The sequence below is a fragment of the Eleutherodactylus coqui genome, chromosome 1, assembly GCF_035609145.1.
Source record: "Eleutherodactylus coqui strain aEleCoq1 chromosome 1, aEleCoq1.hap1, whole genome shotgun sequence".
NCBI lineage: Eukaryota > Metazoa > Chordata > Amphibia > Anura > Eleutherodactylidae > Eleutherodactylus > Eleutherodactylus coqui.
In genome coordinates this window covers 531,480,134-531,497,245 of record NC_089837.1, presented here as the reverse complement: position 1 = coordinate 531,497,245, position 17,112 = coordinate 531,480,134, and the positions used below count along the sequence as shown (strand labels likewise).

At 42.5% G+C, this 17,112-nt stretch overlaps 1 protein-coding gene across 1 annotated transcript in view; it reads right to left on the bottom strand.

The window, feature by feature from the left end:
• Positions 1-6,437: 6,437 nt before the first annotated feature.
• Positions 6,438-17,112, bottom strand: part of LOC136591277 (ecto-ADP-ribosyltransferase 5-like) — a 31,497-nt gene continuing 20,822 nt past the window's right edge. Inside the window, exons 3-5 of the mRNA XM_066588495.1 lie at positions 15,923-16,619; positions 13,015-13,047; positions 6,438-6,896 (exon numbers count right to left, since the gene is read on the bottom strand). Coding sequence (XP_066444592.1) covers positions 6,802-6,896; positions 13,015-13,047; positions 15,923-16,619 — 825 coding nt within the window. The 3' untranslated portion in view covers positions 6,438-6,801. The remainder of the gene's footprint in view (positions 6,897-13,014; positions 13,048-15,922; positions 16,620-17,112) is intronic.

Genomic DNA, 17,112 nt, shown 5'->3' with positions numbered 1-17,112 from the left:
TGTTACAGGCAACCTCCTAACTTGAGGAACTTTATAATCAGGAGTGCATTACCTTCTGACACACAAAAAGGAACTTATCCCTGTAATGTAAGGAGCTGTAAGACCTGCTGACACGTACGGACCGCAGACAGGATACATAACCCCAACACACAGCAGGACTATATGATCCCTGTAATGTAAGGAGCTGTAAGACCTGCTGACATGTACGGACCGCAGACAGGATACATAACCCCAACACACAGCAGGACTATAAGATCCCTGTAATGTAAGGAGCTGTAAGACCTGCTCACATGTACGGACCGCAGACAGGATACATAACCCCAACACACAGCAGGACTATAAGATCCCTGTAATGTAAGGAGCTGTAAGACCTGCTGACATGTACCGACCGCGGACAGGATACAGATCCCCAACACACAGCAGGACTATAAGATCCCTGTAAGGTAAGGAGCTGTAAGACCTGCTGACATGTACGGACCGCAGACAGGATACATAACCCCAACACACAGCAGGACTATGAGATCCCTGTAATGTAAGGAGCTGTAAGACCTGCTGACATGTACGGACCGCAGACAGGATACATAACCCCAACATACAGCAGGACTATAAGATCCCTGTAATGTAAGGAGCTGTAAGACCTGCTGACATGTACGGACCGCAGACAGGATACAGATCCCCAACACACAGCAGGACTATAAGATCCCTGTAATGTAAGGAGCTGTAAGACCTGCTGACATGTACGGACCGCAGACAGGATACATAACCCCAACCCACAGCAGGACTATAAGATCCCTGTAATGTAAGGAGCTGTAAGACCTGCTCACATATACTGACTGCGGACAGGATACGGATCCCCAACACACAGCAGGACTATATGATCCCGGGACATTCACATGTTCCACGTCCAATGTTGTGTACCGGATCATGTGCAGTAAATGTCCTGTTGGGGGTCTTTATGTTGGAGAAACAGGACAAAAACTGAAAGCCAGGATGAGATCTCATCGCCACACGATTGAACACAGAAAAAGAGAATTCCCTGTGGCCGAGCACTTCTCTAACCATGGACATGACATAGGAGATATGAGAGTTTTGATATTGAAGGGTGGTTTCAAGTCACAAAACCACAGAAGAATTTGGGAACATAAATTGATAACAACCTTTGACACGCTGAATACGGGGTTAAATTATTCCCCAGGATTTATGGGTGAATGGGAAGTGTGAGACATCTATAGCACAGATAAGACCCCCATCAACAGTAATTCAGGGACCATAAACGTTCACTCCCTTATCAGTGTTTAGCTAAAAATGTTTGTGTATATCTTGCAGCAATTCAAGCCTGCTGACCTCCCCCCCCCCAACAGTAATTCAGGGACCATAAACGTTCACTCCCTTATCAGTGTTTAGCTAAAAATGTTTGTGCACCTCTTGTAGCATTTCTAGCCTGCTGACCTCCCCCCCCCCCAACAGTAATTTAGGGACCATAAAACTTTCACTCCGCTATCAGTGTCTAGACAAAAAAAGTTTGTTTGCTGTTGCAGAATTCCTTTTAAGTGCGAACCAATCCCATCCATGTCTGTGCCTTGTCATAAGTATATATATATATATATATATATATGTGTGTGTACCCATATCTGTGCCTTGTCATAAGTGTAAGTATGTATGTGTATATATATATATATATATATATATATATATATACACATCCGCATCTGTGCCTTGTCATAAGTATGTATGTTATAAGTGTGTATAAATATGCATGCCTCTTCAGATCCAATCCATAAGCCTGAAGAAGAACCCTGCGTTGGTTCGGAAGCTCGCTATTACATCCTGTATATTTGTTAGCCATTAAAAGGTATCATATCTACAAGATTACGTCGTTTCTCTTGCTGAGAACAATCACATTTTGCTCTACTGGCGGCACGGTACCAGATCTTTGTTTTGATGATGATGAGACACAGTTGTCTGTCAGTGAGGTTGTAGTTAGGGCAGTAACTCTGAGGGAGGAGCAGACTGTGAATTCAGAGGAAGAGCTGGGGGGATGATGAGGTGACTGACCCCACCTGGGTTGGTAAGCCTACTGAAGACAGGGCTTCAGAGGGGGAGGCAAGTGCAGCAGCAGAACAGGTTGGAAGAGGCAGTGGGGTGGCCAGAGGGAGAAGCAGGGCCAGAGCAAGTAATCCCCCAATGATTCCCCACAGCACCTCCTCACGGCAAGCTCCCGTGCAGAGGGCTAGGTGTTCGAGGGTCTGGAGGTTTTTTAATGACAGCGCCGATGACCGACGAACAGTGGTGTGCAACCTGTGCTGCACCAAGATCAGCAGGGGAGCCACCACTACCAGCCTGACCACCACCAGCATGCGCAGGCATATGATAGCTAAGCACCCGACGAGGTGGAACGAAGGCCATTCACTGCCTGCGGGTCACACCACTGCCTCTCCCTGTGTCACATACTGGCACTGAGATGCAATCCCCCTCCCAGGACACAGGTACGATCGCCTCCCAGCCTGCACCCACCTCTTCACCTGCACGGTCCTCCACTGCCTCCATCAATATGCCCCAGCGCAGCTTTCAACTGTCCATAACACAAATATTAGAGTGCAAGCGGAAATATGAAGCCACCCACCCGCATGCACAATTGCTAAACGTGCATATCCCCAAACTGCTGAGCCCGAAGATGCTGCCATATACGCTGGTAGAAACTGAGGCTTTCCGCAACCTCATGGCGTCGGCCGTTCCTCGCTACTCGGTCCCCAGTCTCCACTATTTTTCATGCTGCGCCGTCACTGCCCTGCACCAGCACGTGTCACGGAATATCAATCGTGCCCTCACCAATGCGGTTACTGGGAAGGTCCACTTAACCACTGACACGTGGACAAGTGCTGGCGGGCAGGGACAGTAGATCTCCCTGACGGCACATTGGGTTAACCTGGTGGAGGCTGGGACCGAGTCTGACCCTGGGTCCACTCATGTGCTACCCACACTGAGGATTGCGGGTCCTACCTCGGTCATGGTTTCTCCGGCTTAATATGCCACCTCCTCCAACCCCCCCCCCCTTCTCCTCCTCCACCTCTCAATTACCATCTGTGAGCACATCACCTTCAGTCGGTAGCTCGAGGCACTGCAGCACTGCCATGATGAAGCGTCAGCAGGCCATGTTGAAACTCCTGAGCTTAGGTGACAAGAGGCACACCGCCCAAGAACTGTTAGAGGGCTTAACGGAGCAGACAGATCTGTGGCTTTCACCTCTGAACCTCCAACCAGGCATGGTCGTATGTGACAATGGGCGTAACCTAGTGGCAGCTCTGTAGCTTGGCAGACTAACATGTGCCATGCCTGGCCCACGTGTTCAATCTGGTGGTTCAGCGCTTTCTTAAAAACTACCCCCACTTGTCTGACCTGCTCAGCAAGGTGCATCGCATGTGCTCCCATTTCAGGAAGTCCACCACAAATGCTGCCACCATCAGAACACTGCAACAGCGCTTCCAGCTGCCAGTGGACCAACTGTTGTGTGACATGCCCACGCGCTGGAATTCAACTTTGCACATGTTGGCCAGGGTTTACAAACAGCGTAGAGCCATTGTCGAATACCAGCTGCAACATGCCCGTTGGAGTGGTAGTCAGCCTCCGCACGTCTTCACAGAGCAGGGGGCATGGATGTCTAATATCTGTCAGGTGTTAGGAAACTTTGAGGAGTCAACACAAATGGTGAGCGGCGATGCCGCCATTATCAGCGTAACTATCCCACTGCTTTGCCTGCTGAGAAGTTCGCTGCTAAGCATTAAGGCCGACACTTTGCAGATAGAACAGGAGATGGAGGATGACAATATGTCACTTGATAGCCAGACCACCCTCATGTCTGTTTCTCAGCGCGTATTGGAGGAGAAGGAGGGGGAAGAGACTGCTGCCCATTCTGCAGAGGGTACCCATGCTACTTCCTTCACATCTGTTCAGCGCGTATGGGCTGAAGAGGAGGAGGAGACTGAGAGTCATCCTCCTACTGAGGACAGCGATGTGTTGCGTACTGGGACTCTCGCACACATGGCTGACTTCATGTTAGGCTGCCTTTTCCGTGACCCTCGCGTTAGACGCATTCTGGCCAACACGGATAACTGGGTGTTCACCCTTCTCGACCCACGGTATAAGGAGAACCTTTTCACTCTCATTCCCGAAGAGGAAAGGAGTACGAGAGTGATGCAATACCACAGGGCCCTGGTGGAAAAGCTGTTACTAAAGTTCCCATCTGACAAAGCTAGCGGTAGAGGACGTAGTTCAGTGGGTCAACTAGCAGGGGAGATGAGAGGAACAGGCAGCATGTCCAGCGCAGGCAGGGGAACACTCTCCTTTGCCAGTTTTATGGCTTCCCAGCCAGACTGTGTCACCACTTCCCAGTCATGGCTGAGTAGGAGGGAACACTGTAAAAGATGATGAGGGAGTACGTAGCCAATCGTACCACCGTCCTCCGTGATGCCTTTGCTCCATACAACTATTGGGTGTCAAAGCTGGACACGTGGCACGAAATTTCATTGTACACCTTGGAGTTGCTGGCCTGCCCTGCCGCTAGCGTCTTATCATAGAGAGTGTTTAGTGCTGCTGGGGGGATCATCACGGATAAGCGTACCCGCCTGTCAACTGACAGCGCCGACAGGCTTACACTCATTAAGATGAACAAAGCCTGGATTTCCCCAGACTTCTCCATCGGTGGAAAGCAGATTAACATAAAGTATCTTTAAGCTGGAACTGGAGAACCATGCACCCTCTATCACCCCAAAAAAGGGTAGAAGTAGCTTGGTCTTTTCTTCTCTGATCTTCCTCCTCCTCCTCCTAAACCAGCATGTCAGCACGCTAAACTGCCAATTCTTCAGAGAGCCAAAAGGCTCTGTCAAAACAATTTTTTCTGAGGGCTGCCTCCAGTTTCTCGCCCCCAATTTTGAAGAGGTTCACCATTAGAGTTCAGCAAAGTACTGGTTCCAGCTTCATACGTCTACAGAGTCCACAAATATATCCCAGCACAGTGTCCAGCTATCTGACACCGAGACAGAATGAATTGTCCTGGTTTGTTCACTATAATTTCTTCATAGTACATGCTGTCTTTCCCTGGGGAACTGGTTAAAAAGCCCCTCAGGGAGAGGCAGGGGCTGGGACAGGCGGTAGCTTGCCTGTCAGTGGACCGCCACCTGAATCCCATTAAGCAAGTACGAGCTGTCACTCAAAAAATCTTTCAGGTTTTTACCTGCACTCTGGGTAAAAAAATCTTTTGTTTTAGAATGGGTTGTTGAATTGTGGAGATGTATAGAAGTGCTGGCATCTGAGTGCCCTTTATGGCCATGTTTGTGGCTCATGAAGTTTTGTGACGGAGGTGGCACAGGATTGGAATTATGATGATACGTTAATTTATCAGCAATTCTCATCAGCATTGTGGGCTATCGCCCGCACTTTCAAAGAGGGTCGCTGCCTGGCCCTGCCAACCCTCTGCAGTGTGTGTCTCCTGTTCCTCCGCACCTTTAAATAGACATAAGGGTGGTTTGGCTATCAAGCGACCGTGTGGCATGAGGACAGCTGGACGCTGCGCTGGGAAAAATTTCAGTACGCTGTGGACGCAGGCTCGTGCCTGCATCCTGGGGGGATTGGACCGCAATGCCAGCATATAACCCAGGAAAAGAGGCAGCGGTGCCACCCACAGGCGGTGATTGGCCTTCGTTCCACCTAATGCTGTGCTTAGCTAAGATGTGCGAGCGTGTGTGCCATGCTGATTATGGTCTGGCCCAACTAAATTGTTAGGGGGGTGACCACCGGGCTCTTGCCCACAATTTGGCTTAATAGTGGGACCTGGGATACTCAGATACAGCCATGCATGCTGCCCCTGCTGTTCCCTATCCGTTTCTGTGGTGTTTTCATCACTTTCTGATGTTTTCACGTGATTCACACACCCTCCCCTATGTGGAGCATGGGTCAGCTTGAAAAATGCTCAAGTCTCCCATTGACTTCAATGAGGTTCGTTACTCAAAACGAGCTCTCGAGCATTACGAAACGTTCGACTCGAGTAACGAGCACCCGAGCATTTTGGTGCTCGCTCATCTCTAATCATGAGTAATCCACTAGACACCAGGGATGCTATCTGTTAACTTGTGGAAGAGACAAACACTGGTCCTACATATTGAATGCTCACTAGTTTGCTATGCAAATGCTAAAACCTGTAGCAAATCCACAGCATTTTTGCATCAATATCTGCAGCAAAAATAGCACTATTTGGATTTTCTGTGGATTTACTGCATATTATTTGCAGAGGATTCGCCACTTGTGGCTAGACTCCTATTGCTACAGGGGTTTGTTCTGGTTGCTTTTGGTCTGCATTTCATTATGATTGACTGTAAAACCATAAGTTCCTACAAAACTTTATAAGTTGCAAAAACACAAATACAGATAAAAGGTTACAGGAAGAAAGATATGAAGTGTTGTAGACGATTAGTGCAGCAGAAATAAGAAGTGCGAGCTAAGTGTACCCAGCGCAGAGTGAGAATGGCCAACGGTAAGCTGAGATCATGCTCATAGCAAGACCAGCCGGATCCCATCAATGGCCACTTCTCACACTGTAAGGAAAGCACAGCTATATACAACACAACATGGGAACATGATGACTCCGACTGTATCCAGAAAGTGGCTCTAGAAGCCTCCAAACATAAAAAGTCTTTCCCAGCAGCAAAACAGTCTGTAGCAGTCAGCGAGGATCCAAAGGAATGACCTGCGGGGATCGGTAGATGTACATATGTACATCTGTAAGGATCGGTGTAAGGAAGGGATGCCTCAGTACAAATGAGTGAACCACAAATAAAAGATTAAGAGCAATTCAATAGCAAATTGTGTTTGTTTTGAAATGAAGAAGTGGAAAGTATCAGGAGCTGCGGAGAAAAATATATAGATAATTATATACAGAATAAATAGTCAGCATGATAACTACAAGCGTATCACTGCCTCCAAAATACATGCACTGCATTATCATCTGTATGTAAGAAAACAAGTATTATAATTGTGGTGCAAATATAATTGGCTATTTGTGCCCTCCATTTTGTATCTTATTGTAATGCAAGCCCATATTAATGGCTATTTATGTTCCTTTATACTCCATTTTGCATCTTAAATATGAAATGCTTTGAAGACTCGTGTGGACTTTAAACCTGTTTGGTGTAGGCTTAGTTATCCAGAACAATGTTAATTGAATCGAATACAATTACCAGAACAATGTTAATTGTATTAACTACAATTCTGTTTGTACATGTTTGTTTATTCAATGAAGCTGGCTACTTCAGATGGTGGGGGGTCTCAGATTGATAACATCTTGGTTGCAAAGCTTGGAGCATATGGCAGATGACTAAGCTGTTATAGTGTATAGAATAGGAGACAAATTCTAATACAGCAGAAGCATTATGGACCTGTGATGGGAAATGCCCTCTCACCGTGTCATTCCCAAGATGCCCCCCTGCTTTCTGACTTTTTACTGTTGCTTCTCAGGCTGATGCACAAAGCAGATAAGTAAGCCTAAAGCTCCGGGTCATGGGAGTATTGATGTAACTGTTGTTAAACTATTGTTTACAAAAACGTTTATTTAATATCAACTTTTTATGTAAATTTATTTTATCATAATCATTTATTCATTTCTATTAAAAATTTGCATTGCATCAACCCAATTGTCCTTCTTTTAAGCTGTATTTGAACTTGTTGTTTTCTAGTTGGCAAAACATATAATATACCTACACTGTACAAAAATATTACTATAACAGAGCCCTTTACGTACAAGAATATAACTACTATAATACTGCCCCCTCTGTACAAGAATATAACTACTATAATACTGCTCCTATGTACAAGAATAGAACTACTATAATACTGCCCCCCTTTGTACAAGAATATAACTACTATAATACTGCTCCCTATGTACAAGAATATAACTACTATAATACTGTCCCCTATGTACAAGAATATAACTACTATAATACTGCCGCTCTGTACAAGAATATAACTACTATAATACTGCCTCCTATGTACAAGAATATAACTACTATAATACTGCCCCCTATGTACAAGAATATAACTACTATAATACTGCCCTCTATGTACAAGAATATAACTACTATAATACTGCTCCCTATGTACAAGAATATAACTACTATAATACTGCTGCTCTGTACAAGAATATAACTACTATAATACTGCCTACTATATACAAGAATATAACTACTATAATACTGCCCCCTATGTTCAAGAATATAACTACTATAATACTGCCCCCCTTTGTACAAGAATATAACTACTATAATACTGCTCCCTATGTACAAGAATATAACTACTATAATACTGCTGCTCTGTACAAGAATATAACTACTATAATACTGCTCCCTATGTACAAGAATATAACTACTATAATACTGCTGCTCTGTACAAGAATATAACTACTATAATACTGCCTACTATATACAAGAATATAACTACTATAATACTGCCCCCTATGTTCAAGAATATAACTACTATAATACTGCCTCCTATGTACAAGAATATAACTACTATAATACTGCACTCTATGTACAAGTATATAACTACTATAATACTGCCTCATATGTACAAGAATATAACTACTATAATACTGCTCTTATGTACAAGAATATAACTACTATAATGCTGCCCCCTATGTACAAGAATATACCTACTATAATACTGCTCCCTATGTACAAGAATATAACTACTATAATACTGCCCCCTATGTACAAGAATATAACTACTATAATACTGCCCCCTATGTACAAGAATATAACTACTATAATACTGCCCCTATATACAAGAATATAACTACTATAATACTGCTCCCTATGTACAAGAATATAACTACTATAATACTGCCCCCTATGTACAAGAATATAACTACTATAATACTGCTCCTATATACAAGAATATAACTACTATAATACTGCCCCTATATACAAGAATATAACTACTATAATACTGCTCCCTATGTACAAGAATATAACTACTATAATACTGCCCCCTATGTACAAGAAGATAACTACTATAATACTGCTCCTATGTACAAGAACATAACTACTATAATACTGCTCCTATGTACAAGAACATAACTACTATAATACTGCCTCCTATGTACAAGAATATAACTACTATAATACTGCCCCCTATGTACAAGAATATAACTACTATAATACTGCTCCTATGTACAAGAATATAACTACTATTATACTGCTCCTATGGACAAGAATATAACTACTATAATACTGCCCCCTATGTTCAAGAATATAACTACTATAATACTGCCTCCTATGTACAAGAATATAACTACTATAATACTGCACTCTATGTACAAGTATATAACTACTATAATACTGCCTCATATGTACAAGAATATAACTACTATAATACTGCTCTTATGTACAAGAATATAACTACTATAATGCTGCCCCCTATGTACAAGAATATACCTACTATAATACTGCTCCCTATGTACAAGAATATAACTACTATAATACTGCCCCCTATGTACAAGAATATAACTACTATAATACTGCCCCCTATGTACAAGAATATAACTACTATAATACTGCCCCTATATACAAGAATATAACTACTATAATACTGCCTCCTATGTACAAGAAGATAACTACTATAATACTGCTCCTATGTACAAGAACATAACTACTATAATACTGCTCCTATGTACAAGAACATAACTACTATAATACTGCCCCCTATGTACAAGAATATAACTACTATAATACTGCTCCTATGTACAAGAACATAACTACTATAATACTGCTCCTATGTACAAGAATATAACTACTATAATACTGCCCCCTATGTACAAGAATATAACTACTATAATACTGCTCCTATGTACAAGAACATAACTACTATAATACTGCCTCCTATGTACAAGAATATAACTACTATAATACTGCCCCCTATGTACAAGAATATAACTACTATAATACTGCCTCCTATGTACAAGAATATAACTACGATAAGACTGCCCCCTATGTACAAGAATATAACTACTATAATACTGCCTCCTATGTACAAGAATATAACTACTATAATACTGCCCACTATGTACAAGAATATAACTACTATAATACTGCCCCCTATGTACAAGAATATAACTACTATAATACTGCTCCCTATGTACAAGAATATAACTACTATAATACTGCTCCCTATGTACAAGAATATAACTACTATAATACTGCCCCCTATATACAAGAATATAACTACTATAATACTGCCCCTATATACAAGAATATAACTACTATAATACTGCCTCCTATGTACAAGAATTTAACTACTATAATACTGCCCCTATATACAAGAATATAACTACTATAATACTGCCTCCTATGTACAAGAAGATAACTACTATAATACTGCTCCTATGTACAAGAACATAACTACTATAATACTGCCCCCTATGTACAAGAATATAACTACTATAATACTGCCTCCTATGTACAAGAAGATAACTACTATAATACTGCTCCTATGTACAAGAACATAACTACTATAATACTGCCTCCTATGTACAAGAATATAACTACTATAATACTGCCCCCTATGTACAAGAATATAACTACTATAATACTGCCTCCTATGTACAAGAATATAACTACAATAATACTGCCTCCTATGTACAAGAATATAACTAGTATAATAGTGCCCCCTATGTACAAGAATATAACTACTATAATACTGCCTCCTATGTACAAGAATATATCTACTATAATACTGCCCCCTATGTACAAGAATATAACTACTATAATACTGCCCCCTATGTACAAGAATATAACTACTATAATACTGCCCCCTATGTACAAGAATATAACTACTATAATACTGCCCCCTATGTACAAGAACATAACTACTATAATACTGCCCCCTATGTACAAGAATATAACTACTATAATACTGCCTCCTATGTACAAGAATATAACTACTATAATACTGCCCCCTATGTACAAGAATATAACTACTATAATACTGCCCCCTATGTACAAGAATATAACTACTATAATACTGCCCCCTATGTACAAGAATATAACTACTATAATACTGCTCCTATGTACAAGAATATAACTACTATAATACTGCTCCTGTGTACAAGAATATAACTACTATAATACTGCCCCCTATGTACAAGAATGTAACTACTATAATACTGCCTCCTATGTACAAGAATATAACTGCTATAATACTGCCCCCTATGTACAAGAATATAACTACTATAATACTGCCCCCTATGTACAAGAATATAACTACTAGAATACTGCTCCCTATGTACAAGAATATAACTACTATAATACTGCCCCCTATGTACAAGAATATAACTATAATACTGCGCCCTATGTACAAGAATATAACTACTATAATACTGCCCCTATGTACAAGAATATAACTACTATAATACTGCCCCCTATGTACAAGAATATAACTACTATAATACTGCCCCCTATGTACAAGAATATAACTACTATAATACTGCCTCCTATGTACAAGAATATAACTACTATAATACTGCCCCTATGTACAAGAATATAACTACTATAATACTGCCTCCTATGTACAAGAATATAACTACTATAATACTGCCCCCTATGTACAAGAATATAACTACTATAGTACTGCCCCCTATGTACAAGAATATAACTACTATAATACTGCCTCCTATGTACAAGAATATAACTACTATAATACTGCCCCCTATGTACAAGAATATAACTACTATAATACTGCCTCCTATGTACAAGAATATAACTACTATAATACTGCCCCCTATGTACAAGAATATAACTACTATAATACTGCCCCCTATGTACAAGAATATAAGTACTATAATACTGCTCCTATGTACAAGAATATAACTACTATAATACTGCCCCCTATGTACAAGAATATAACTACTATAATACTGCCTGCTATGTACAAGAATATAACTACTATAATACTGCCTCCTGTGTACAAGAATATAACTACTATAATACTGCCCCCTATGTACAAGAATATAACTACTATAATACTGCCTCCTGTGTACAAGAATATAACTACTATAATACTGCCCACTATGTACAAGAATATAACTACTATAATACTGCCCCCTATGTACAAGAATATAACTACTATAATACTGCTCCTATGTACAAGAATATAACTACTATAATACTGCCCCCTATGTACAAGAATATAACTACTATAATACTGCCTCCTATGTACAAGAATATAACTACTATAATACTGCCTCCTATGGATCAGTGCTGAGATCTCTCCCATTATCTTTTATACCCAGGACTGTAACAAGGGGGCGCTCCAATAACTATGTATAATATATCAGGGGTCAGTACAAAGATCTCTTCCATCATCTGTCATACCCAGAGATGTCACAAGAGGGCGCTCTCTACATCTAGAGGTAAGAATGTTTCTGCACACGATAGAAGGTGTTCTTTACTGTAAGAGCAGTGAGACTGTGGAACTCTCTGCCTGAGGTCGCGGTGGTGGAGATATAAGAGGTTCTGGACGTCTTTCTTGAATGTTACAATGTTACATGTTATATCACTGATTACTCAGGAGGGTCGGTAACATAGTAACATAGATGTCAGGCTGGCAAATCCCCCAAGGGGCCTCCGCCAATTAGCCCAGATTGGAGACGGGAAGGTATTTTTTCCCTTGAAATGAGGACAATCATCTTCTTCCTCGGGGGAGGATAATACACGGACCTGGACGGACGCCTCAGAGAAGCCAACAATGAATGTTCTTACAGAGTGACAGCAAGCAGAGGTCTTATAGACTGCAAGCAGTTACAACTGAAAACATAATGGAGTATTGTACGTGGGGTTTGTGGTCGTTGAGGCGCCGTTATCAGACAGCAAGGGGAAATACTGAGCCCCACAGAGATCTACCACAAGGACACACGGAGCCCGCTGCTGTTTTGGGTCTCTCGGACATCTTGGTGGCTCGTTCGCGGTCACTTACCGTCGCTGCAGATGGGATTCTGACGCCTTTCTCCTGTAATTAAACAGAATGACAATAAATCTCCCTTCTTCTCGCGCTGTTCTTGTATTTACAGAATTACATGCGGCCGGACTGTTATACCGCCACATCACGGGGAGACCGATGCATTTACGCCAGAGTCCCAGGCGCCATATTTATGAATCCCCTGCATCGCTCCTCCGGACACCGCCGACACTTCCTAGATGAAACCTCAAAAATGTGTTCTCAACAAACTCGGTAAACTGTTAAAGGGGATGTCCGGAAATTAAGCCCAATGTCCGCCGTACGTGCAGCCTGTCAGAAACCCATCATAGGAAGTGTGAATGCGTGACAGGGGCGGAGCCTAACACCATGCTTACAATTCAGACTAACAGGAGTGAACAGTGGGACATTAGGCCCCGCCTCACATTTGTCCCTGGCCACACCCCTTTTTCCTTTCCAATCTTGAGATGTTGTTACCCTTCCTAAAATGCTTTTGCATAGGCTGCATGGATGGTGGACACTGTAGAATTTCTGGATAAGCCCTTTAAAGCCCTCCCAGCATGCACTGCACATGGGTCTGACATACATGACCCGCCCACAAGAGCTGTGCTCAGAGATAATTCTGCTGACGGCCGTAAACCATTTAACTGTGGATTTTATGTTTCGATATCAGAATTGAGATGTCCCTAATGCACCCCCCCCCCCCCCCCACCCCAGTAAGATTGTGGAGTGCCGACTGGGTGTGATGGCAGCCAGAGGCCATCTGAAGACCCCCAGGGCACAAATGATAGTTTACCTATTAAGATGTATCTGGGATTTGTGGCACGTCTTAATAGGATGCCTGTCAGAATACAGTATAATGTATTACTATAGTACTGCATTATACTGTATAACTGATGCAACAATCGCAAGTTCAAGTCCTCTGTGGGGTCGGAAAAAAGTTAAAACAAGTGAAATAAAGAAACTTTTAGTTATTACAAAAAATAGGACAATATTATAAGTTTATAACGAGCTCCCCTCTTCCCGGTCGTCACATCAAAAAATAGAGAATTAAAAAATGGTATCACTGTGTCCGCAAATGTCCAAATTACAACCCCAAAATATCACATAATGAATCCCACATGGTGAACGCCGTCCGGAAAAAAGACTGAACACTAGAGTCCTGCTTTGTTTGGTCCGCCGTCTCCAAGAAAAAGCGATCAAAAACTTGTTTGTACCTCAAAATGAATAGCAACCAGGGGTAGCCTTGCAAAAAAAACGCGCCGCCACATCACGTCACCCCCCGTGATTGGTTCATCCACTATGCAGCCATCCCCCCAGTGAAGTCGGCTAGTGTTACCTTGGTTAGTTGTTCCTTATGCCAGCCTCTTCGGCCTCAGACGGTCATGTGATCTCAGTTCTGAGTTATGATTTTTTGAAAGTGAGGAGGAAACAATAAAAAATGAAAATAACAAAAAGGGTCTGCAGCAAAGAGAGGTTAAAGGGGGGTCTGCTTACTGTGTGACATTGTAATAACAGTTGGACATGGGATAAAGTAACAGTGCCAGCTGTACCTACCTGCCCTCCGCCGCAGTCATCCAGTGCTGAAGCTCCGCAGTACCCCCGGTCTTTGTTGTGACATCACATGACCACTGTAGCCAATCAGAGGCGGCAGAGTCACCGCTCCGAACTCCCAGTATCGTGGCAGCCAGTATGTGACAGCAGGCGGTGATGCTGCAGCCTCTGATTGGCTGCAGCAGTCAGGTGGTATCTGATAACATCGGGAGCACGGCGGGGCTGCAGCGCTGGATCACCGCACAGAGGGCGGGGCGGGAGAGAACTGAGGATTTTTAATTGAGATGCTAGCTGAGTTTTTTAGAAGAGTTGCAGCTACAGAGTGAATGTGATCTGGTGACCGGACAGCCCCTTTAACCCCTTCAGGACCACAGATTTCTTTTATTGCTTTTCCATCCCATCTTCCAAGAGCCACAACCAAGGCTGTCGGGGGGCTCGTGGGGTTTTGGCGGGATGAGTTGTACTTTTAAATGGTAGCATGTCCTTTACCGTATGATGTAAGGAGAAACGTAAAAAAATGTAAAAGTGGAAAGAAATAGAAAAAAATGTAACTGCGCCATATTTGGTGGATTTAGCTGTGACAGCGTTCACGGTGCAGTAAAGACGACCGATGCGCTTCGCTCTGCGGGACGGTATAGTTACGGTGATACTAAATTTGTAGCATTTGTTAATATTTATTGCATTTTTAAAAAGTAAATACAATTTTTCCTTAAACGTGTTACACTTTTTAGCCGATTGGCCCGTCAGGGTCCGTTTTCTGTAGGGTGAGCTGTAGTTCTTATTGGGACCATTTGAGGAGACACGTTTTTTGATGTTTTGATAATTTTTAATTAAAATCTTTACATTCTGGCCCTCCGTCCTTTTTTTCTTACGGCTTCACCATGCAGGATAACTATTGTGATAGTTTATAGTTCGGACTTTTATGTACATGACGATTCTAAATATGTAGAATATTTTATTGTTTTTATGGGAAATGGTCCTTTTTTAAACTTTTAATATTTTTATTTTTTTTTTACTGTTAAAAATATCTTTGAATTACATCTTTTTCATACTTCTATTTACCTCCCACAGGGGACTTGAACTCGCGATGATTTGTGTGCCATCATTGTACATAGTGATTTGTGATGTTGCCACAGGGCAGACTGGATAGCAGCTTTCTGTAGGCTCCAGGCTGCCATGCTGTCCAAACTGCACCCTGGCACAGGGTCGTATGCTGCTGCGGGCTCCCACATGTGGAATCCGACCCGTTCGTGTGCAGCCGGCCCTATGCTGAGTGTCTGAGTGCAGTTGTGGCTGGGAGGAGGAGGCACCACATCACCTTGTGCCTCGCGCAGCGGCACCGCTGGGCACTCACCTCCTAGGTAGGCGCAGTTGTAGTAGCTGCAGTGCTGCCCGGTGCTCCGCAGGACATAAGCGTCGTCCGATTTCTTTATGGCGTGGAATTTCTCACTCGCAGGAATTAAAACTTCTTCTTCTTTGAAGTCCGAGAAGATCTCGATGTTCACCCCGAAGCAGCTGAATATGATGAACTGAGTTCTCGTTCCGAACCTCTGAGCGATTTTCCAGTTTAGAGACGATGATGCAAACTGACCGAAGCGAACATCCTGTGACACGTTCCTGTAGGTCATCCAGGAGCCCCGGTAGACCTGCGACCTCTGGTCACAAGTGGCGCCATCGCCCAGGACTTGTATGGCCCTCGTCAGGTAGAAGTGCAGAGCCTTGAAATGGAAGTTCTTCATGTAATGGTCCCGGGAGCGCCCCGCGGTGGACATGTTGCGGTTTAGCTGCTGGTATATAGGGTAGGGGCCCTCTTTAGTGTACAGGGTCACCGCTATCCCATACTCATCCTTAAAGTCCTGCGGGAAGAGGCCGTACGGCTTGATCTTCTCCCATCTCTGCTCCGCTAAGTACCACATTATGGCAAATTCTTTGTATTTCTTCTCCTGGGCCAAAATATTCGGCATTTCTCTCTCCATTTGTCGCGTGCAGCCGATATACTGATCATCAAAAGCATCCGCCACCATGGTCAAATCTACCGCCAAACAGGCTCTCTACAAAGCATCAGGTAATAATAACATAGATATGAGATAGATATGAGATAGATAGGAGATAGATAGGAGATAGATAGATAGATAGATAGGAGATAGATGGATAGATAGGAGATAGATAGGAGATAGATAGATAGATAGGAGATAGATAGATAGATAGGAGATAGATAGATAGATAGATAGATAGATAGATAGATAGATAGATAGATAGATAGATAGATAGATAGATAGATAGGAGATAGATAGGAGATAGATAGATAGATAGATAGGAGATAGATAGATAGATAGATGTGAGATAGATAGATAGATAGATAGATAGATAGATAGATAGATAGATAGATAGATAGGAGATAGATAGATGTGAGACAGATAGATAGATAGATAGATAGATAGATAGATAGATAGGAGATAGATAGATAGATAGATAGATAGATAGGAGATAGATAGATAGATAGATAGATAGATAGATAGATAGATAGGGGATGGAGAGATGATA